General features: G+C 40.6%; 1 protein-coding gene across 1 annotated transcript; it reads left to right on the top strand.

The window, feature by feature from the left end:
• Window positions 1-1,234: 1,234 nt before the first annotated feature.
• LOC123745551 (LON peptidase N-terminal domain and RING finger protein 3) lies at window positions 1,235-20,802 on the top strand. The gene is made up of 8 exons (XM_045726201.2): window positions 1,235-1,909; window positions 12,028-12,275; window positions 12,441-12,696; window positions 12,984-13,177; window positions 13,777-14,075; window positions 14,711-14,864; window positions 20,177-20,404; window positions 20,523-20,802. The coding sequence occupies exons 1-8, from the start codon at window positions 1,330-1,332 to the stop codon at window positions 20,658-20,660; spliced, it is 2,097 nt and encodes a 698-aa protein (XP_045582157.2). The 5' UTR covers window positions 1,235-1,329; the 3' UTR covers window positions 20,661-20,802.
• The last annotated feature ends 3,689 nt before the right edge of the window (window positions 20,803-24,491 follow it).

Below are 24,491 nucleotides of genomic sequence, written 5' to 3'. Positions count from 1 at the left end.
GCACCAGGCCTCACTCCACCCCTCCAGCCACAACACACTTATATAAGCAAATCTTGTCATATATATAACATAAATTATGTGGCGTATTATTTATAGATGACATATATAATGATTAGTTTAAGCTTCATTCTAACTTTGTCCACTAATAACCTACCTAAATTACCCGTATAATACCCTTCAACAGAATAATATGGCACATATTCGGTTCCCACCGCCCACAGGATAGGTATGGGGTGCACAATAAAGAAATATAATTATATTATATGTTTAAAGGTTACAAGATATACATTGGTTGATACAAAGAGTGCTTAATAAAGGTTATGGATCTCTTGAAGCTCCTCCGCTTAAGGACCGGAACCGAGGATGCATATATATATATATATATATATATATATATATATATATATATATATATATATATATATATATGCGAACAAGCCTGAATGGTATGAAACTGAAATTTCAGTTATATATATATATATATATATATATATATATATATATATATATATATATATATATATATATACATATATATATATAAATATATATATATTATATATTTATATATATATATATATATATTTTACAGAGACAGACAGACAGACAGACACAGACATGTTCTATAGCTTCCGAAAAGAACGATCGGGATCCGTAGTCCACGGACCCAAGGTCGATTCCCGGCCGAGGTCGATTTCGACGCAGAAACAAATGGGCAGAGATCTTTTCACCTGTTACCTCTGTTCACCCAGTAGTAAACAGGTAACTTGGAGAGGAAATTTGAGTATCCAAATGATCAATTATAAAATTTATTCCGTAACAGAAAAGTGACGAAATGGCATATACCTATAAGAAACGAAATAGTGAAAGCAGATCTTATAGATAATTTAAAATGCAGATATGAAGCCCAATTATAGGTTTGGAATCCAGTGTACACCAGTTGATTGAAAGTTGGAAGATTGGAACAAAATGCTAAATCTCAATCAACCTCAAGCACAATTTCTTAGGTAAGTTCAGTATCCAACACTGTACTGAACATATTATGAAATGTATATACAAAAACACTTCGTTATCTGAACTGTGATAATACCTGCGCAATACTGAACATATATACATGGTCAAGACTCAACCAGGAATTTAAATATGGCGGGTTGGCACGGACGGGTGGGTGGAGGCTAGCGCGGTGGCCAATGAGCGGCCAGAACGCCGCACGTGAGTTACGAAAACGAGATGACGACTGTCAGTATGACACTAGAGGCGGCGGAGGTAGGAGATGCCGGGCTGGCTCCGCCACATCTCTTGAGATACGCTGTATAGACCGCTCAGGATATGAGTGCATGTTTTGACTCGACCGAGAGCCCGGCCCTGGGGCGGATTTTTTCCAGGGAGATGTACGAGAGAGTATTAAAGGAAAATGGTCCTAACGAAGATGTGCATTTGTCTTACGCGAGTTACTTGGCGGAGGCGGGACAAGTGGTGGACAGCCTGGAGGTGCTGTACCACGTGTGCAAGCTGTACCCTGTGAGCACGGAGATGCTGAGCCCTGTGGTGGCCAAGATAGTGGAGTACCTGCGGCAGGACTGGCGGGAGAACGGCTGGTCCGGGTGTAGGAACAGCTTCTCGTGCCCGTGCTGCTGGGGCGTGCTGCACGACCCCATTACCATCCTGTGCGGCCACACCTACTGCAAGAGGTGCCTGCTGAAGGAGGCGCCCAGGACGTGTCGAGTGTGTCAGTGGAGGGTGAAGGAGTGTGTTGGTGCGAGTGTGAGTGTGTTGGTGTCGAGGCTGGTGGCCAGGTGGTGGACGGGGGAGGTGGAGGGCGTGAGGCTGAGGGCCCTCGCCAACACCCACGTCAAGGACCACCACCTACACCACGCTGTGCACCTCTACACCCAAGCTGCCGCCCTCGGTGAGTGCCCCCTAACCTCTACCCTTGTTGTTGTCTTAGATTCACCTACTGGGAACAAGTTCCAAGTAGCACAGGCTAAGGTGATCCCGTAGTGGACTTGCCTGGCATAGGAGCGGAGCCTTGAAATTGTGCCCTCTTTCCCCCACACTTTAAATACAATAGTGATTTCCCAGGCGGCTCTTACACCCATGGATACATGTGCTCACCTAGTTGTGCTTGCGGGGGTTGACCTTTAGCCCCGCCTCTCAACTGTCAATCAACTGGTGTACAGATTCCTGAGCCTACTGGGCTCTATCATATCAACATTTGAAGGTGTGTATGGAGTCAGCCTCCACATCACTGCCTAATGCATTCCATTTAACTACTGACACTGAACAAATTCTTTTTAACGTCCCGAACGTGCCGTGTACCGTGCATTGGAATGCTTTAAGGTACAAAACCCCACGAAGCGTCTCGGTTCAATAATGCTTTTTTACCCTTGAACAAAAGCGTTCAATTTGCAAGCACAGTTTTGCATGAGCAACAGTACTGTCAGTAATCAACCCTTTCTCCTGTTCAGATACTAGTTTTTGTAACTATGCACCCTGCGTAATACAATGATTGCCGTTCTAAGCAGTTAGATAGAACTTTGTACTATTCACTTTATAAGTTTGAAAAAATGAAGCAAAAAAAAAAGCTTAAATATTCCTAGGCCTAATATAGTACACGTGTACTTTATTAGGCCTCAAATATCGTGCATTAGGCTTAGGAAGGTTAGTTTAGTTTCTTTGCAACGTAAGTAGAAAATAGTTTTCCCGGTTTGACCAACTCAATACAGTAGTGCCGATTTCTGTAATTTTGTTGTACGTCTGTATAATACTATCGTCCTCATTACTATAGTAGGCATCCACCAGTCACAGGAGACTATGGAGTTACGCTCTGGTTGTCGGTCTGGAGTGACCTCTCCAGGGCACAAAGCCAGGGTAGGTTGATATGGGGGAGAAGCTGTTACCCATGCAGCAGGTCCCCCTCTCCACGGCACAAAGTCTCTAATGGAAAGGCAAACGCCAATACGATTGATTCCAGCGCCGTCGCAGGAACTGTCAGAACGAGGTTGAAGGCAACCAAAGGGAGGAGGAAAAGGGGGAGTCGGTCGGCCGAGCGGACAGCACGCTGAACTTGTGATCTTGTGGTCCCGGGTTCGATCCCAGGCGCCGGCGAGAAACAATGGGCAGAGTTTCTTTCACCCTATGCCCCTGTTACCTAGCAGTAAAATAGGTACCTGGGTGTTAGCTGTCACGGGCTGCTTCCTGGGGGTGGAGGCCTGGTCGACGACCGGGCCGCGGGGACACTAAAGCCCCGAAATCATCTCAAAAGATAACCACGAACTGCCCTCGAAGTTGATAAAAAGAAGGCACAGGGACCCTAAACGTTAAATCGTTATATAGTAACGATATACCGTTATATCGTTACTATAAGTACTACCAAAACAGGAGGATGGCCTGCATTAATGCAAGATGGCTCTTGAGTACCTATTTATTGGGATGCGAACCCGGAATTCTTGATTGCGAGTAGAGAACGAACCCAACTGTACTACCGGGGCCCAATTATTCACAATATCCAAAACAATTTTGAATAAAAAAATTTGACATTTATCAACATTTCAACCTACATTATAATCCAAAAATTATAGTATTTATAGCTACTGTTGATGTGTACAAGGTATGGAATTTTACAACCAAAAGTCAATTAGTACTCGGAAATCTGACCTAGATTATAAGCAGGACAAGGTTATCAATCAGTCAGTCCGTCCTAAGGTTTCCCTACGTCAAAAAAACGGTCAATGTAAAGTGCCCTCCCCTAACCTACCAGAGGACCCAAAACAGAAAACGGGACAGTACGTCACTTTCGCCAGCCGCTTCCATTTTCTAGTACGACAATTTTTGGCCGCATGTAACGCATACGAGCGAAAAGCGTCGTTCATTGTAGGACAGGTGACTTGAATAGTATTTCAGAGTGAATTGCTCGCTAAAGTCTATGGGGGAGAGTGAGGTCTAGCTCATCATGCCCCGCCCATTAGCCTTGTTGTATCTGTTGCGTTATAATTTAAATATTCTGACATTAGAATTGCTTGTCGAATCTGGCCTTGAAGTTGTGAATGGAGGCGTGTCTTCCACAAGGTTTTTTTCAGCGTGTTTCACTTTTTGACCACAATATATGCATGTTTAATATTATCGACCATTTCTTTGCATCTCTTCTACCCTTTTAGTTTCTAGCTTCCACCTGTGTCCTCTTGTCCTGCATTCAGTGAATTTTGGAGTTCAGTCCCTGAGCTCAGAATGTGCCTGTGTAACCCTTTCCACTACCGTTTAGTTCATATATTATACACTATGGGGTGTATAATAAATGAACTAAATTTTTTTTTCTTGGCCTGGTGCCTTTTGACAATTGTGCTGACACGGTGTTAATCACATTATTATTCATTTGGCATTACATTCAAGAGCCGTCTTGACAGCATTATAGGTCACTGGGCAACCCAGTGTGCTGCAGGGGTCCCTACCACACCCACACACAGGGATAACAAGTAAATGGTTGATAATATTAAACATGCATATATTGTGACGTAAAGGTGAAAAAATAGAGCAGTGGCTATTCTGGTTGGTGAAATGTCAATCACATTAAATACAACAAATAAAACAAAGTAAATAAAACTGCTTAATTAATTCTGACCTCTTTACGGTGTGAGCTGCGGGATAAATTCCAAAAGAATGAAAAAACTCATTTTTGTTATAGTAAATATTTAACAACAAATAAAACAATTCCCATTTTTTACTTGGCAAGAACACAATGCAATATAAACAGATGACAGTTACGTTAAAACCAAATAAAGGTGCAAAATATAATATACAATAAGCAGTACGCATCTACGGTTTCCTAGAAGGCTACAGTAGATGTTACTGCTGAGAGCACGAAGCATATTCTGAGGACTGGCTGTTGTTGTTTTAGGTTCAGCTACTCGCAAGAAAAATTCAAAGTAGAATGGGCTATAGTGAGCCCGTAGCGACTTACCTGGCACAGGAGCGGTGCTGACGGACTGGCTGTTGTTGTTGTTATAGATTCAGCTACTCGGAAGTTCCAAGTAGCACGGGCTATGGTGAGCCCTTAACTTACCTGGCACAGGAGCGGGGTATGTAGCACGGGCTATGGTGAGCCCGTATTGGACTTGCCTGGCACGGGAGTGATACTGTGTGTGTGTGTGGGGGGGGGGGGGCGACTGGCTCATTGATTGGTTGGTGAAGATTAAGCCACCCAAAAGGTGGCACGGGCATGAAGAGCCCGTAAGTGGTAGCCCTTTTGAGCCATTACCAGTATCAAGAGCTGATACTGGAGATCTGTGGAGGTGCGACTGCACCCTGCGTGACGGGAAATGTCTCCCGTGTGGACGACTGATTGATAAAGATTAAGCCACCCAAGAGGTGGCACGGGCATGAATAGCCCGTAAGTGGTACATTTTTTTTCTCAGTATTCTGAGGTTGCATTTAACCATCAAGCTGTTATCGTGGGGCAGGATACTGCTTCACAGTCTTTATGAGGGTGTCCAGCTGCTGGACACCTTTGTTGACCAAGAGAGTGGCTGTGTTGATGGCTTCAGGGTGGCCACTGCATGATTCAGGAACTCTTAAAGCTCTTCTAAGGTCATTGGTTGCTTCACATTCCAAAAGATAGTGAAGTAATGGCTTTTCTGTGACAGTTTGGCAGAAGATGCACTCTCTCTGTCGGGGTTCACCAATCTCCCAGTTGCATCTGTAACCTAGACGTAGTCTATATAACATAACTGCTATTTCCCTGTGGATTCCTTTTGGGATATTTAACCTTTCTAATTTGGTTGCCTGAAGATACCATGTTGCAGATGGCGAGCTATTATTTGGTGTAGGTAGGCTTTGTTGAGGTGCGAGAGTTTTTTTGGTGATGTTTTTTATGTTCTCTAGGCTGGGTTGAATTGTTTTATGTATCACTGGATGACCAGTTGCCAATTTAGCAATTTCATCAGCTTTTTTCATTTAATGGGATTCCAATATGGGATGGGATCCAGTTTAAGGTTACGTTGAGTCCTTTGTCTTAGCGACTACGCCAAGATACAAAATAATGGCAATTATTTCCACGTTATCTTTCCACTGTTTTTGTCCTAGTATTTGAAGTGCAGCTTTTGAGTCTGTGTATGATTGCATTTTGAGTGTTTTGTGCAGTCACATATGCGAATGCCTGTTGTATGGCAAACAGCTCAGTTTGGGTTGATACTAGTCCTCCCAGTCTCCAATATGCCTGTACGCTGGTCGTGCAAAGAGCAGTGCCAGCACTCATATTCTGTGTCCACCGATCCGTCTGTGAAGATGTGGGTGGCTTCTGCTATGCTATACATTTGCTCTTCTATTATGCGCCTTAGGATTGTCGGATCATAGGCAGCCTTTTTCATTGGGAGACTTTCTATTACAATTTTGAAAGTAGGCTCTTCCCACGGTGCGGAAGGAGTGTAATTTGGGTGTGGATGATCATCCTCTCTATCAAGAATCATGCTTTTTAAATGTAGTCTGTTTACGACTTTTCCTGCTCTTGCAGCCCAAGAGTTTCCATTGTCTTGACCTAGTCCAACCACCAAGGCCTGCCGTACTGGGATTGGATCAGAAGAAATAATTATCTTACTGATAATTGTAGCTGTCCTTTGTGATATTCTTTCTTGTAGAGAGGGCAAACCCGTCTCCAGTCTAAGAGTTTCATTGGACGACTGGCTGATTGATTGATGAAGATTAAGCCACAAAAAGTGGCACGGGCATGAATAGCCCGTAAGTGGTGGCCCTTTTGAGCCATTATCAGTATCAAGAGCTGATAGTGGAGATCTGTGGAGGTGCGACTGCACCCTGCCTGACGGGAGATGTCTCCCGTGGACGACTGGCTGTTGTTGTTTTAGATTCAGCTACTTAGAACAAAAGTTCCAAAGTAGCACGGGCTATGGTGAGCCCGTAGTGGACTTACCTGGCACAGGAGCGGCGCTGTAACTCCGACGACTGGCTGGTGGTGAGCGGCTTATATAGGCGGCGAGGCCTAGTGTAGGTGGCGCTGATGTGCAGGTAACTGTCGCCGGCAGTCTCAAACGAGTGGTTAGACTGGTTGACCGGCGAGTGGAGTTGGTCCCAGGTGTGCACGTGTCTCGGGTACTTAAGGGTGGAGGGAGTCTTGTCTGCACACAAGCTTCTGAGCACGTATTATTGTTGTTGAATTCATATCCTTAAGTATGCAGATATGTTGTTGAATAGGTGGTAAAGGAACAGGCAGGATCTTGCCTAAGCAAGAGATTTCCGTAACAATATTTTAGTTGCACTTCAACATAACTGGGGTTAAAACGTTACAAACATGCTGTAGAGTAGCAACTAGTCAACATGATAAACATTTGAACAATACACAAGGCTTGAAAAAGTACAATAATACTCGGTAAGCTACACAGTTTATCTATATCGTCCAGACATATTTGAGGCATTATCGTATGACACAACGGCAGTTTGATTGTGGGAATTTTCTCATTAATCTGTCGTGGATTAAGAAAATCCACGACAGTGTCTGTTAGATCCTAATTTGCTCCGTGAGAAAAGATGAGGATGTTTAGCTTCGATGTCCAAAGGGTTTGGAAAAGTCTATGGGAGGAAGAAGGATGAGTAGACATTCTGGAAGAGGCTGGGGTTAGGGAACGAGGAGGATGGGAAGTTCGGTGGGCTGTCCACCATGGGTTAGCATAAAGTATCGATCTCGGAAGGGAGCTTGTCGTTCTTCAGGTCTTCTTGTGTGGCAGGGGACTTGTGGTGTGACGGTTGGTCTTCATGCTGGTGTAGGCGGCGTCTTCCCGTTTGGTGTGGTGCACTTTTTGTTGTTCTTGTACTTGAAGAACGCTGCAGTTGATGTTAGTTGAAGTAGTGATGGTAGTCGTTGGTGTTTCTTCATTCGTGCTGGTCTTCTTTTTTCTTATTTCTTATAGCCGTTTTCAGCAAACTTGGTTCGTTCGTCTTCATGAGTTTCACGGAGGTCAATTAGTCTTACTCCTAGGTGACATTGTTGTGCTGTCGTTGGACTAATGTTGAGTTTGATGCGCAGGGCTTCAGTTGCTTCACATTCTACCAAGTAATACAATAGTAGCGGCGCCTCTACATCTGTTCTACAGTTAAGACACTAACTATTTGGGTGTATTACCTCTCTGCTGAAAGGATTTTCTACTGAAAGGGTTATTCACCTGGAAATATATATCTTAAATATTTAGTATTTAGTTCCACACCAGGATGTAGGGTTATATAAGTGTGCTTGCATCAAGACCTAAATGGTTTGAACATTCTGCTTCCATAATGAACATGTCCTATGCTCGTGGGGCCCCGGGCAAGTGCCCATTTGCCCCATGCGGTAAGACGGCACTGATTACATGTTAGTTACTTATGGAAAATGTTTGCTAGCAAGTGTATGCATACGTCAGGATCATGCGAGTATCTGGAAAAAACGTCTTTGTAGTCCAAGTGGTCAAGGTCACGCACGGGTGGGTGAGGCAAGTTGAAGAGTCAACACGATGTGCTTAAGCAAAGTATTCTGACACCTTTTGTGTGAGGAATGTCGTACTGATGGTTTAGTGCAGCAACAGTGGTTGTGAGGTGTTGGTTATCTAGAGGGGGGTCTCGGGAGTTGTTCTACTCCCCGAGCCTAGCCTGGGGCCAGTTATCACAAGTTGAGCAACAGGCTGTTGCTCAACTTATAACATGGTCCAACAGGGTGTTTGTTTGAAGCGGCCCGCAGGCCCACATATCCACTACAACCCGGTTGGTCCTGCACTTTTTGCAAGAACTTATCCAAATCCTTCTTGAAGACTTCCACCTTTGTTCTGGCAATATTTTTAATGCTTGCTGGGGGATAATGAACAGTCGTGGACCTCTGGTGTTCAGACATTGGTCTCTGGTTGTGCCTATGGCACCTCTGCTCAATGGTTCTATTCTGTATTTCCTTCTGTACCTTTCGGTCCAGTATGTTATTCCACTGTGCAAATTTGGGATCTGGCCCATCAGTATCTTCCATGTATATATTATTTGATACGTCTCGTCGCATTTCCAGAGTACATTTTGAGAGCTTTGAGATGGTGCTAATAATTTGTGCGCGTTACCGTGTCTATACGTGCCGTATATTCTCTCTCAGAAATCTCTCCTGCTCTGAAAGGGGAAGCGAGTACCGAGCAGGACTAGTTGAAAACAGGGTTGTTGATTTGTGGAATAGATTACCGAGTAATATAAGACATGGGATCACTTGTTTCAGTTTAGGCCAGACATTTGTATTTATTAGCGCCGGTAGATACAGGTTAAGTTTGAGGGTCCCGTTAGTACAGTCGGCTTCGCTCTCGACTCATTCGAGAGTTCCTGGTTGGACGCCTTTCCTATCACCTAATGCCCCTGTTTATCTAGCAGTAAATAGGTATCCAACAGTTAGTCAGCTTGTTGTGGGGTTGCATCTTGTGGAGGGCCAGTAATTCGACCCTGGGGTCGAATATAAGCGGTCCTGTATATAAGCGTATGATGTACTGTATGTATAAACTGGCTGCCTGTCTAAATTAGGTGTGGGTGCCTAGCGGACCGCGACTACGGCTCAACGACCGTACTCCACTTCCCTCGCTGAAGGGTACGCCGGTGTGTTGCCCTATACAATGTTCTATTATTACTCGTGTTTAGGTCTTGGTGCTTTTGATTTTATAAAAGTTTAAGGGAATGACTTAGAATATCATTGTCTTGTCATATAGACTAGAGAATATTGCATGTGATGTAAAGAGTGTCACACCTTCCCTGATATCCTCAAAAAAGCAAGAGTAACGCCAGTCCATAAAGGAGGCAATCCGGCGGACATAAACAATTATAGACCAATATCAAATCTACCCATTCTATCAAAAATATTTGAAAAAGTTATTTACAAACAGCTCTATTCATACCTCGTAAAATTCGACATACTCAGCCCCTGCCAGTTTGGCTTCCGGTCCCAAAAGAGCACCAACGATGCAATCATTAGTCTCCTTGACGTTATCTACTCAGCTCTTGACAAAAATGAGTTTTCGATTGGACTCTTCATTGACCTAAGAAAAGCCTTTGATACTGTTAATTACAATTACCTCTTACTTAAACTCCAGCATTATGGAATCCGAGGCCTTGCCCTTGACTACATCCGATCCTATCTTAGTGACAGACACCAATATGTAACCATCAATGATACAACTTCTTCCACTCTACCAATTACCGTTGGAGTGCCACAGGGCAGCATCTTAGGACCTCTTCTATTTCTTATATATATAAACGATCTGCCTAATGTCTCTAATATTCTCAAACCTATATTGTTTGCTGAAGATACTACTCTTATCTATTCAAACCTCAACCCACATACACTAAATACTGTAATGTTGTGAATAATGAATTAAAAAAAGTCCACTTATGGATGTCAACGAACAAACTAACATTAAACATCGAAAAGACTTACTACATCTTATTTGGAAGCAAATCATCAAATGCAATTCAGCTACAGATAGACAACATTAACATCAGTAATAAAAATGATGGCAAGTTTCTTGGCCTATTCCTAGACAAGAGACTCAACTTCAGCACCCACATTCAACACATAACTAAGAAAGTCTCTAAGACAGTTGGTATACTCTCCAAAATCAGATATTATGTTCCTAACTCTGCTCTCCTCTCACTATATTATGCACTAATCTACCCCTATCTTAATTATGGTATCTGTGCATGGGGGTCTACCACTACAAACCACCTTAAGCCCATCATCACACAGCAAAAATCTGCTATCAGAATAATAACTAACTCTGCTTTCAGACAACACTCGGCTCCCTTGTTTAAATCCCTAAACTTGCTAAATATTAACTCCCTCCACACATTCTCTTGTGTCAACTACATTTACAAAACCCTGTTCTTAAATGCAAACCATGCTCTGAAACTCTCCCTGGACAGATGTAATAGGACCCATTATCACCACACCAGAAATAAATATCTCTTTGATATCCCCAGGGTCAAACTTAATCTGTGTAAACACTCTATGCAAATTAAGGGACCTAATCTATGGAACTCACTCCCTAGTGAATTGAAAAACTGTAAAACTTTTGCCTTATTTAAAAGCAAAACCAAAAAGTACCTAACTTCATCTTCTTAGTTTCCTACACTGAGCTTTAAATTTGCTCTGTACCTAGTGTTACCCAATCTCCTAATTTTTATGTAATATCAAACAACCTTATCATTGTGTTCATTGCTGTCTTCTTTTATGTGCTAGCCATATGCTGTATTGTGACTACCAATTTTTGTCAACTACCATTCAAGCTGTAATTGCAATCAATCTTATATTGTTTCTGCTGTATTGTGCCTACCAATTTTTTTGTCAACTACCATTCAAGCTGTCATTGCAATCAATCTTAGTTACCTATGTGCTTTAATATACTGTACCTACAATTTTCTCTCATCTTCTTTTTTTTTCATTTCATGTAATCTGTAATCATTTTTTTGTCTATAATTTTTGCAAGTATTTACCTCCTTAAAATTTTCTTAGGTTAAGGACCTGCCCGAAACGCTGTGCGTGCTAGTGGCTTTACAAGACTGTAATTACCATATTTGTATCCTCACATTCCTTATGTACACTCTTGTATATGCATAAATAAATAAAAATAAATAAATAAATAAAAAGGTATGTACTCTGGAGTAGGTATTTGTTAAACACGTTAACCGGAGCAAAGACATGGGCAGTTTTCATTCATTTAAGGTTCTGTCAGTAACATTACTGACAGAACCTTAAATGAATGAAAAATGTTCCTGACAGAACCTTAAATGAATGAAAACTGTCCATGTCTTTGCTCCGGTTACTTCCTCCCTGCTCTCAGTAGGCGAGTCAGAATTGCAACAACTTATTACTATTTGCAACCTTGGTTATCTCCATCTGAATTGCTAAAAACTATGTCTGCAAGTTTTTTTTAATGCATATTAATATTGTGCTATTCAGTACACAGAGTACAGTATTATTCTCAAAGAAATGTTGCCACAAATTCCCTTTTCAATTAATGATTTTCTTTTCCTGGACAGCTCCCCAAGATCACTTACTGCTGAGCAACCGTTCTCATGTGCTCCATGCCCTTGGATGTGCAGAGGATGCTCTTAGAGATGCCGAGGCTGCTGTCAAGTGTCGGCCTGAGTGGGCGAAAGGATATTTTAGGAAAGCAGTGGCTTTGAAGTCGCTGGGCCGCTTTGAAGATGCTATTGTATCTTTCTTACAGTGTGCTGTGCTTGAGGAGTCCAACAGTTTACAGAGCATCGAAGATGAGATCACTAAGGTTGTTATACATTAGTGGGATAAGTGCAGCAGTATAAATGTTTTTACCAATTCCGTTTTCCAGTACTATAGACTATAAAACTGAATGACAGCAGCTATGTTGTGATAAATATACAGTCTCAGATAAAAACACAAATTGATGTTATAATGAATTGTTTTATTGCAGGCATTACACAGGTTATTGTCGAGACTATTAACTGGTCGGAGGTTCACCGTTGATGGGCGAAGGGGTCGACGAAATCACTATTATTCTCAGCATTGTTCATTAGTCTTGGATACTTCCATTACTCGAGAGTTTGACTCTGAGGACAGTGATGATACACAACAGCATCCATCTGAAGAGTCTGCCATGTCTATAGAAGAAGTCCCACAATTAAAAAAAATAATAAAGGAATTTAATCAAGAAATGGAGAGGAATAAAAGTTAGTTCCTTCATTAAATTTCCGATTGTGTAGTTAGGACAAGTTATTTTTCTTTATCTTAACCCGTGCAAGTTATTTTTTATTATAATTAAAATGTTTGATTAACATACAGGGTAATTATTTTTTATATACAGGTACAGTGCGTTTAAAACAATCTTGCCAAAAATATACTTTAGTAAAGAAGGATTTCTATCCCAACAAATTTATTCTTAAAGATTTTGTAAACTTTCATCAGGCAGCTATTTATTTACTAAATGTTCATACAATTCACTACATTTGTTTTCCAGAAGCCAGTACTGGCTATGTTCGCAGTGTTGACCCAAGCAACTTTGACAAGAATGACTTTGAGTGTACACTATGTTATGATTACTTTTATCAGCCTGTTACAACGCCTTGTGGTCACTCATTCTGCCGCACCTGCTTGGACCGCTCTCTTGATCACTCCGCAAAATGTCCTCTCTGCAAGACCTCTATAAGAGTGGTATGTAATGGCAAGTTACTGTACATATTTATGCACATTAATAATTGGTAAATGATCCAGTACTTTGGTTATAAATAAGAACTCATTGACATGCCTCACTATACAATACAGTACTGGTATTTACAAGTATACAGTATCTATACTGGACTTGTGTATAAGCATTAACTAATGAATTTAACCTATAGCACTGTACTGTTTTGTATTTACAGTTTAAATCCCTGGCATTACTGTTGTCTGTGTGGTATCTGAACACTAACTTTTAGTGGTGTAATTACCTAAATGTATTAACGGGTAATTACCTACGTGTATTGGTAATACACGTAGGTAATGAGATACAGGAGATATCTCCTGTATCTCTTGAGATTACAGGCACCATAATCCTGGTGCCTGTAATGAGATACAGGCACCATACTGTGTCTTGTTTGGTGATACAGATACCATATCTGATATATACCAGATATGGTATATATCTTATACCATATATATATACTGTACAGTGTTTATTAACACACTTTTGCAAGGCAGAGTGAGATAGTAAAAAAAAATTAAAAAAAATGCGTATAATATATAGCACATTTTAATTTGTGTACGTTTTTAAGTTCTTGGCAGAAAGGCGATCAGCAGTAACAGAATTCATTGAGGTGGCCATGCAGACGATTATGCCAAGTGATTATCTAGAACGACAACGGCAACATGAAAAAGAGATGGATGAGCTAGCTGCTGCCGGCAAAGATCCCCACCATGAAATTCCTATATTTGTTGCAACTCTGGCCTTTCCAACTATCTCCTGTCCCTTGCATGTATTTGAGCCTTGTTATCGACTGATGATCAGACGGTGCATGGAATCTGGCACTCGAGAATTTGGAATGTGCATGCCTATGGCAAATGTTAAAAATGGGTAAGTAGGAGATCTGTTTGTTCCATGTGTGATTGGAAGCAAGTGATATAGTATAACTTAATTTATATGTTTGGCTATGTTTAGAATGTACTGTATATTGTAAAAGGCTAGATCATAGAGGACTGTGTCTATGGAGGTTCAAATTAAAATAGTCTAATCCATAATGGAAAGAGAAGAGGTTTATAGCATATTGTAAATACTGTATCTAGGTTCTGAATATTTGAAAATATGAATATGGGCTATGACTTTATTTTTTAAATTTTTTAAGAGTTTGGTACTCTTGTAAATTTCCTGTATAATGTAGTTTAAAAGACTGTTCTGGTGGCTGAAGAATGAAAAGTGAAAATGATCATATAAATTCATGGTCTTTAGCTTGTCACAATAAAGAACCCCAACAATACATTAAACAAAATGCCAAAATAACTTCTTAGTCATTGCTCACAAAGTATAGTAGTAAAAAAATTTCCATATGAAATGTGATAATGTCATGGTTAATAAACATAACCAAATTTTCTTCATTTAAAGGATCTGCTGTGAGCAAAAGAGCCTTAAAACTTTAAAATACACGAAATGCAATACTGTATTCTTGTCACCAAATATAAATGGTGATGTTTCAGCAAAATGTTTTTTTCTAGTTACGCTGACTTCGGCACAATGCTAGAAATAAGGGATATAGAGTACATTCAAGATGGTAGGTCCATAGTCAACACAGTGGGCTCAAGACGATTTAAAATTGTGAGCAAGGGTGGCAGAGATGGATATAATACTGCAGCTGTAGAATTTCTCCAGGTTAGTACCCATCAAGCATCACAGATTGTTTACATGACTATTTTATTACTTCACAAGATAAAAAGTGAAAGTTTTAACATGTCTTTTGGCAATATTTGGATGAACAGGAATAAGCATTTACGTATCTACAGCATCCAATTCCATTCTCTCAAACTATTACTTTTTCTTAATTGAACAACTTTGTAATTTTGCACACACACACTCATTCAAACACCAGATGCAGGCATGAGAACATTGGTAACTTCTATAATGAGCTCAGTGGCCGACTTCCAGTACAAAGATGGGTTGAGTCACAGGAACAAGGTTAGGGAAGATGGCCAGGTCAAGGACTGAGGCTTTCTAACTTTTTTGGAGAGGGATCAGATTTCTGTTTGACCAGAAAGTGGAGGCATAGTTGAGCAGAGTTGTAGATACAATGTATTGTACAGCGTGATATCCACCAGTCTAGGATGGAATAGAATGACAGGTGGATAATCACCAGAGGACCCAGAGGAATGTCAGGATGAGGGTGGACATTGGTTCTAAAAAGTCAGCCTGGGGAGGGCCAAAAGATGGAGGTATAGAATGAGCCTGTGTACTTACTATTTGTGCAGAATCGAGATATTAGCTCTTGGACCCCACCTTTCAAACCTATATTTTTTCCTCTGTCTACTGGAAAGGGGCCTGACAGCTGAGTGGACAGCGCTTCAGATTCATAGTCCTGAGGTTCCGGGTTCGATCTCCGGTGGAGGTAGAAACAAATTGGCAGTTTTTTTCACCCTGATGCCCCCTGTTACCTAGCAGTAAATAGGTACCTGGGAGTTAGACAGCAGCAATGGGCTGCTTCCTGGGGATGTGTAACAAAAAGGTGGCCTGGTCGAGGACCGGGCTGCTGGGACGCTAAGCCTTGAAATCATCTCAAGATAACCTCAAGATATATTACATATATTTCTCTAACACATGCACCCACATCCTCAGGAAGCAGCCCATAGCAGCTGTGTAACTCCCAGATACCTATTTACTGTTAGGTGAACAGGGGCATAAGGTAAAAGAGAAACTCCCCATTTGCTTCTGCCTCAGTTGGGAATCGAACTTGGACTCTTAGGCCTACGACCCCCGATCTCTGTTCACTCAATCACGAGGCCGTGTGTAATTATCTAAGGTGTAGTTACAGGATGAGAGCTACGCTCATGGTGTCCAGTCTTCCCAGCACTGTCATATAACGCTTTGAAACTACTGTACTGATGATTTTGGCCTCCACCACCACCTCATTTATCTTTCAACTGTCTAGCACTTTGCAAAAGAAAACTCTAATATTTTACTGACACCTTTGTTTCCTTCAGGAATTCCAGTTATTATTTTGTAAGTGGTGATCATATCCTCTCCTTTTCTCCTATCTTCTAGCTTTGGCATATTTAACACCTCTAGCCTCTCCTCGTAATTTGTTTTTTAGTTCTGGAAGCCATTTTGTATCGTACCTTTGTGTGAGGCACAATATTGTGAAAAGGAAAATTTTCAGTGAAGAATTTGAGTGCAACTACAAGCAGTATTTATTAAACATTTAAACATAAATTAAGAACATATGAATATAAATTAAACAAAATATCAAATCTATAATGGTGATGAAACTGGGCTGTATTGGAGGAGTTTGTCAGAAATAAATATCTGAGGAATGAGGGGTGTGTGCCAGGATGTAAGGTTAACAAAGACAGGCTGTCAGCCATGGTGTGCGCCAATGCCATCTGGACACACACAATCACGTGTGTAATTGTTGACAAATCTGAGAAACCAAGAGCCTTACAACATTGCTTGAACAATCTGTCTGTGAAATATTATAGCTCAAAGAATGCATGGTTTAAAAAAAAAAAAAGATCCTTCTTGGTTTCATTATTTATTTTGCAAGGAAGGTTATGACCATCAAATTAAGAAATACAAAGCGAGGCCAAGTGAAGTTCAGACTGTGCTGTTGCTTGATAATGCACCTGCCCACCCTGAGTATTGACACCTTCACTTCATAAGATGGCAAGATAATATGTATGGCACTTCCTTCTAATGTCACATCGCATCCAGCGTATGGATCAGAGAGTTAGCTATGCCACAAAGAGGTTGTACACCAAAAATGTGTCAATAGTTGAGGCAAATCAGAGTTGATCGTAAGAGAGGCCAGTGGACACAGGAGGCAAGCTGAACTTGATTCTTATTTGGTAAGAACAGCAAGCAAAGGCCCTTCATCTGGTGAAGCCTCACAAGGAATCCAAAGACCTTAACAAGTGAAGCTTCACCAGAAAGCAGAGACTTTCCAAAGACCAGTGAAGCATCAGCAGCTGATAATCAAAACTGATCTTGCCAAGATATGTACTGTTCAGTAATTTCAGTTAGGTTGAATAATTTTTCAAAAAATATTAATTTAAAGATGTGCAGCATCAGTCAAGACAATGAATTACAAGAAGGTAAGCTGAAGCTTATATTTTTAAAATTACAGTACTGGTATAGTTTTTAATTAATGTTTGTGGAAATACAAATTGTTGGTATTGGTAAAAAAAAAATTGAATATTCATTTTTGGACTTCTCTGGTAAGAATTCTGCTTGCAGTATCTGGACATCTGACTCATCCAGTGGGGGAAGGGGGTCCTACCCATATAGTCTGGATAAGTGAGCTCATATGGTACTTTAATAGGTGGGAAAAACGGCTCTGGCTAAGTAGTGCATGTCACTCAACTTATCCTCCTGCTAGGTTCGTTAAAGTGGCATTTCCCTTCCCCTCCCCAAGATGCATTCCTCAAGTTTAACATAGTGAGTATTAAGTAATTATCAAAAAATGGCACCATGCTGGAGAGACAATGTAGCACTGTGTCACTGGATATTGACAAGGTGCTAAATATCAGTGAGGATGCTAATAAGAGAACAAAAGTGCACAAAGCAAATGACAGTGGGAAGCAAGACATACAGATGTGAAAATTGGGACATCAACAAGGAGATGCATGACTTAAGAGAGACAAGCCAGTAAGGACAATAAGGAGCAGGGTGGCGTTCCATTAAGTGCCCGAGAGTGAGATGTGTATGGCCTATACATAACCTCACCAGAGCCGTTTCCCACTGGCAGTTACGGTGTTGGAAGGAAGGCCAAAGAGACATACTGCCCTTGACAGCATGCAGTTTATCAGTAACAAAAGACCAACGATCTGCAACCAGACATATGACTGTAAAAATCAGAATAAGGAATGCCTTTTCGGGCTTAATGGCAGTATCCACGTGCTCATTTGAGAGAATGCCAACATGGCTGGGAACCCAGCAAAACTCAACATGTTTAAAATGGCTAGAGATGAGAAATGACCAGTATTAGATTTCAATGACCACAGTGTAATTACCCAAATGTAATTATTCTGGCTCATGTATATAAATGATTATTATATAGTATATTCAAGTTGTGTAGTTAAGCATAGGTTAGGTGTTCAGGTTCTGCTTGGCAATTATTTAGTGCCCTCATGGCTCTGGAGTCCTTTAATCCAGTCCATCTGGTGGTAGTTTAGATTTAACATTGGCCATGTATTATCTCCAGTAGATTTAAGACAGTTGAGTTTTGCTGGGTTCCCAGCCATATTGGTGTCTCTTTAAATGAGCGTTTGACGCTGCCACTAAAGAAGCTATCAACACTTGTCCAATCTCCCGTAAAGGTATTCATTCCGACTTTTACCCAGTTACTCATTCCTCCATCCTTGCCAGGGTTGTTGGTCTTCTGTTACTGGTAACAAACCGAGTACTCTTTAAGAGTAGTGTGTCCCTGTGGCCTTCCTCCTACCAACATAACCGGCGGTGGGAAACGACTTTGGCAAGGTTGCGTATTGGCCATACGCGCTTAACTCACGGACACTTGATGGAGCGCCGCCCTGCCCTTATTGTCCTAACTGCATTGTCCCTCTTACAGTTGTGCATATCCTTGTTGAATGTCCTGACTTTCAGGACAAGCGTATGTCTTGCTTTCCAACTGTCCCTTGCGGTCACTCGTCCCTCAATAGAGTTCTTGGTGAGATATCGTTCGCCTTGTACGTTTTTCCTCATATTGGCATCCTTAGTGATATTTAGCATCCTCTGATTATTCCACACATTTGATGGTGCTACATAGCCTTCCCGGCTTGGTTCCTTCTTTTATAATAACTTACTTGGCAATTATTTGTACTGTATCTGAAGTGGGTGAAGAATTTACATTTGCAATTCAAACAGAGGTTGTCAGTGAAGCACTTTCTAAGAAAAGTTTAATGAATAATTGTAATGTGTTGTAGTTTGTCATAAATTGAATTTGGCGGCTGGATTAACAAGCATTTGGTGTTTTGATGAGGATGGGCTGCGGTCACTTATGCTTACCTCATGGGCACTTAAGATATTTGTTCCATTATGGTTCGAACTGCATTTTCCACACCTAGTCGTAAACTTTGTATAACGTTCAGATTTTCAGGATGATCATGTCTTGCTTTTCCTTCAGTCACTTGTTCTTCACTAAATTTGTCATGAATCTGATGCCTTTGATATCACTTGTTTGGTCTCATTTTGCTGTCAGCATCTAGTGGGGGTACTGGGTATACAGCATATACCTACCAACTCAGTTTTCAATTTTTAATGTTTAATTTCTGTACTAATGGAGACATTCATTACTATCCTTTGTCATGTTTATACTACTAAAAATTACTTATAAATGTAGATGGACCTCTTTGTGATCCCTGAGCATCAGTCCCAGATACAGCATTGATGTATGTTTAGTTCCCAGAATCCATGTCTAACACTGGCAGTCTAAATAATGTTTCAGGCTTGGCACCGTCTTTTAATGGCTTCAGGAAGTTGGGAGTGGGTATGTACAAAAAAAATTTCTGGTGGGAAAGGGTTGCATGTGAAACTGTAAGCAAATAAGACCCCAAATAAGAAATTTGTGGTCTGGATATATGTTGCTATACCCTCAATGTCGAGGAATGTGGAAAGAGAAGCGGGGGAATTAACGTCAAGTAACAGGCGTGTCAAGATCTGATATAGTTTTTTCCTGTGTATTTGGTAATTAGCAAATGATAGACGATGCAAAGTGCATCGAGCATTGGGTAAACAGTTTAACACAGATATACTCCAATGCATCATCACTATGATAATTTGAGTAATTAAATTATTATAGTGATGATGCATTTGGAGTGTTTTTCCCAAATACTCTTCCACCTTTAATGGCAAGCAATCTCGTACCCACCTCATGAAAGTGCTACTGAATATGAAGAATTTATCAGTCACATTTACAATTTTATAGCACTGTATTTCAGGTAGATATTACATTACTGTATATGGTAAATTCATTGCAGGATGATAAAATACCAAGTGACCACCTGGTAGAAGTACAGAGTCTGCATGACACCGTGCACCAGCGAGCTTCGTGCTGGTTCAAGTCCGTTGAATCTCTGACAAAAAAGAAAATTCTTAACTACTATGGTTCCATGCCTGATCTTGAAGGAGATTACTGGACGATACCCAATGGCCCAGCTTGGACGTGGTGGATTGTAGCCATTCTTCCCCTAGATTCTCGGATCCAGGTAGGATTAGTGATCATTTACTATATTTTCTTTGAATACTGTTCGGTGGAAAAGGTATGCATCAAATGCACATCATTCCAATGTTATGTATTCTTCTAAAATGTTCTTTTATCTACAGTTGTCCATCTTGCAAGAGACTTCATTACATCGTCGTCTGCACATTATTCATAAAATCATTCGGTGGGTGATTATGCAACCACATACATACATTGCAAGCAGTTACCGTATTTCGGTGACTAACCGCATTACCCATTAGCAGAGTTTGTTGTCTTAACCAAAACTACTGTGGGATCTTGGTTGTTAATGTAATTAATGTAAATAATATACGAACTGAACTATTATATGTACAATAATTGTGTAACTTCGGCAGGGAAGTTAGAGTAATGACAAAATGCATATTTTTTTTTTTTTTTTTTTTTTTTAACCTGTTTATTTTCTTCCTAGAAGCCCTCCTAAGTCATTAATACTGTATATTATTTTGACTGTATATACAATGCTAGTAAAATTATTTGTTTTATGATCACAAATATTTGGCTGCTGGTCACTTCTCAGGTAAATGTTAATATGGGCATTAGCATGTCTGACATTGTCTTAAGTATTTATTATACTGTATAGTCAACCCACAGCATGCATGCACGTGGTTGTATGCATACCTTTTGTATTCGATTAAGTGATATCACAATTTTCTTGGGTATGAATTCTAAAAAATAAAGTTCATTCCTACTGTATATTGTGTTATTCATGCCCCTCAAGTTAAGCACTGCATACAGCAGGTAATCTATACTGTAAAATGGTTTTAGGATATAAAGTAAACTAATCCAATTCAGTTGCCAATTGGCATCTTCATTACTATGGGGTAAAGGCAATCATTCTCCCTTTTCAAGTAAGTAATTATCAAAAGAAGGCACCAAGCTGGGAAGGCTATGAGCACCATCAAATGTGCAGGATATTCCAAAGGCGCTAAATATCACTAAATATGCCAATACAAGAACAGAAGTGCATAAGGCGGATGATATCAAAGGTATCCGATTCACCAAGGATTCTATTGAGGGACAAGTGACTGTGAGGAAGCAAGACATACGCACGTCCTGGAAGTCGGGACATTCAACAAGGATATGCATGACTGTATGAGGGACAATGCAATTTAGACAATAAGGAGCAGGGCGGTGCTCTAACCACTGCTGCACCAGCCGGAATCCTAAAAATATTCGTTCAAAATAGATATGAGATTTGATTAACATTTGTTAATTTATGTTATTTGCTTCAGCGTCGTGAAAATTTCATCCCAATATGTTAAGAAATGGATTTTATAACAAAAATTTAATAATAAAACCGGGCACGGTGGCTGCAACCAGTACTGATAATAATAACGCCTCCTATTTACTGAAACTCTAGGATAATGCAGGGATAGAGAGACGCAAGCACCTGTCTGATGCACAAAGAACAGTAGTAGTAACGAGGGTCTACAAAGTGGATATGCTGCTGGCGTCTTTTAGCATTTGAGCGCTAAATTTCACACGTAATAATGAATAATTCCACATTTTCTGTCTTGTATATCAGATACATTTCCCAATGCCAATATTTATTTGTCCCTTTGTACGAGACAAAAGGGGCACCGCCTAAAAAACACACTGAAGAGAGCTCACCTTTCCCATTCAAGTGTTCAAGTAAAGCAAAAGCCATGCCAAGTTCTCAAGGAAAACAGAGTTATCTACAAGTTGGGATGAGTCGGGAACTTTGTAGTACAGGCCTTGCTTACCTTGAGGTTACCTTGAGGTGCTTCCGGGGCTTAACGTCCCCGCAGCCCGGTCGTCGACCAGGCCTCCTGGTTGCCGGACTGATCAACCAGGCTGTTGGACGCGGCTGCTCGCAGCCTGACGTATGAGTCACAGCCTGGTTGATCAGGTATCCTTTGGAGGTGCTTATCCAGTTCTCTCTTGAACACTGTGAGGGGTCGGCCAGTTATGCCCCTTATGTGTAGTGGGACAAGTAGTGGGCCAACTCAAGAGGCGAGATCCATCAAGGAAACGAGGTTCTGATCCTGCAGGAGGAACCAAAATAAGCCCAACAGAGCTGAAGGAGGCAGAATGATGGAAACCTACTGAATAAGATGCAGTCAAAGACTAATGATGCAGCCAGATATCCTGCACCACCTGAACCCCTTCCTCCCCTGCAGAGGGAACTAGAGACCAAGACAAGCTGAATGGCACCCAAGGACCCACCTCTGGCTTCTCCCCAGTCCTAGAAGGCTGAAATGATTAGGCCCAATGCCTAATCAGACAGGAAGGAGATCTCCCACACATCAATGGATGAGCCAAATACACCCCTATTCCCAAGAAAAACGATAGCTATGGATTCTCGGCAGGAAGCAATGGCTCAATTGTCTATACTGCCATTGTGGAAAGGGTGATCATCGGGGAAGGCCAAGCTACACTCATAGCTAATTGCAGTCTGGACAAAAACCCTCAGATGTCCTGGATGGAGGGGTAAAAGTGGTTCAGTCGAACCATCTCTCAGCCAGCGGAAGAAGAGTGGCACGTAGAGAACCAGAAGAATACACCAGCTGCTCCATCTCAAAATCCCTAAAAACCAAAAAAGTATCAACTCCAGGGCATCATTTGAGCACCAAGCTGCAAACAAAAATAAGCAAAGGAACACAAAGCAGCGGTTGCCCGTTAGCCCTTCAACTGCATGTCACATCTGGCAATGTCACCACCATTAACCCCTGCCACTGCACCCATTTATAACCAACATCACCCCAGTGAGCAATCATTTTTTTTTTTCCTAATATTGTTTAAATACATTCCCTGATCAAAAACAAAATTTGTGACATACTGGGTACTTTGGCCATGGTGAAGCAGGGAAATTTCATTATCACATCACAATTCATGAGCTGTCACGGGGTGATTGCCCGGTGAAGGCTCAGGAGTTGCTGCAAAGATATTTTTGCATATTTATTTCAATGCCTCTAAATTGTTTTTCCTCTGACTTGTGCAGTAATATTCTTCAATAGTACAGTATGTCATTTGAGAAATATACAGTATAACAAAATGTGTAGAACACTGGAATCCTCAAATATATTCATGTCACTAACATGTGCTCCATATTATATTCTTTAATAAAATATGCTATTTTTGCTGTTATTACACTATAATATCTATAAATATGTCTGAAAGATTTCAGGCATTTTGTAAGATGTTTATTTCCAAAGAACATTCTTCCATAAACATCTACATGAAAATAAGCAAACACATTATAGTACTCGTCTATAATTAGTTCTTGTATTCATCAATTTTTTTATTTTTCAAAATTTACACAAAGCCAACTACAGATTATTAAAATACAAAATTACATAAAGATGTTTGCTAATGATGCCAAGTCACTAGGGAAGATAAGAAACTTAATGATTGTCATGCCCTTCAAGATGACCTTGACCAAAAAAAAAAAAGTATATGGTGTACCACTTGGCAAATGGAATTTAATGTGAATAAATGCAAAGTTATGTAATGTGGAATAGGATAAAATAGGCCACAGACAACCTACAAATTATGTGAAAAAGCTTAAAAAAATTATGATTAAAAAAGTAAGTAATTATCAAAAGAAGGCGCCAAACCGGGAAGGCTATGTAGTGCAAGGAGATGATCTAGGGGTGGTTCTAAATAGGAAACTGTCAACTGAGAATCACAAAGAACACTGCAAGGAGCTTATGCTATGCTTTCCAATTTCAGAATTGTTTTTAAATACAGAGATGGTGAAGTACTAAAGAAATTGTTCTTGACCTTTGTTAGACCAAAGCCTGGAATATGCAGCTTTCTTATGGTGTCCATATGACACATCTACAAACTGGAAAAAGGTGTAAAGACATGCAAATAAATGGCTCCCGGAGCTGAAGGACAAAAGCTACGAAGAAAGGTTAGAGGCATTAAATATGCCAATGCTAGAAGACAGAAGAAAAGGAAGTGATATGATCACTACGTACAAAACAGTAACACGAATCAACAAAATTGATAACAAAAATTCTTAAGACCAGGAACTTCAAGAACAAGAGGTCATTATTTAAAGCTAACTAAACAAAGCTGCCAAAAAA

This window comes from Procambarus clarkii, chromosome 71, assembly GCF_040958095.1.
Source record: "Procambarus clarkii isolate CNS0578487 chromosome 71, FALCON_Pclarkii_2.0, whole genome shotgun sequence".
In the NCBI taxonomy this organism is placed as follows: Eukaryota; Metazoa; Arthropoda; class Malacostraca; order Decapoda; family Cambaridae; genus Procambarus; species Procambarus clarkii.
Note: the sequence above shows the minus strand (reverse complement) of the source record. Positions and strands in the feature narration are given on the sequence as shown.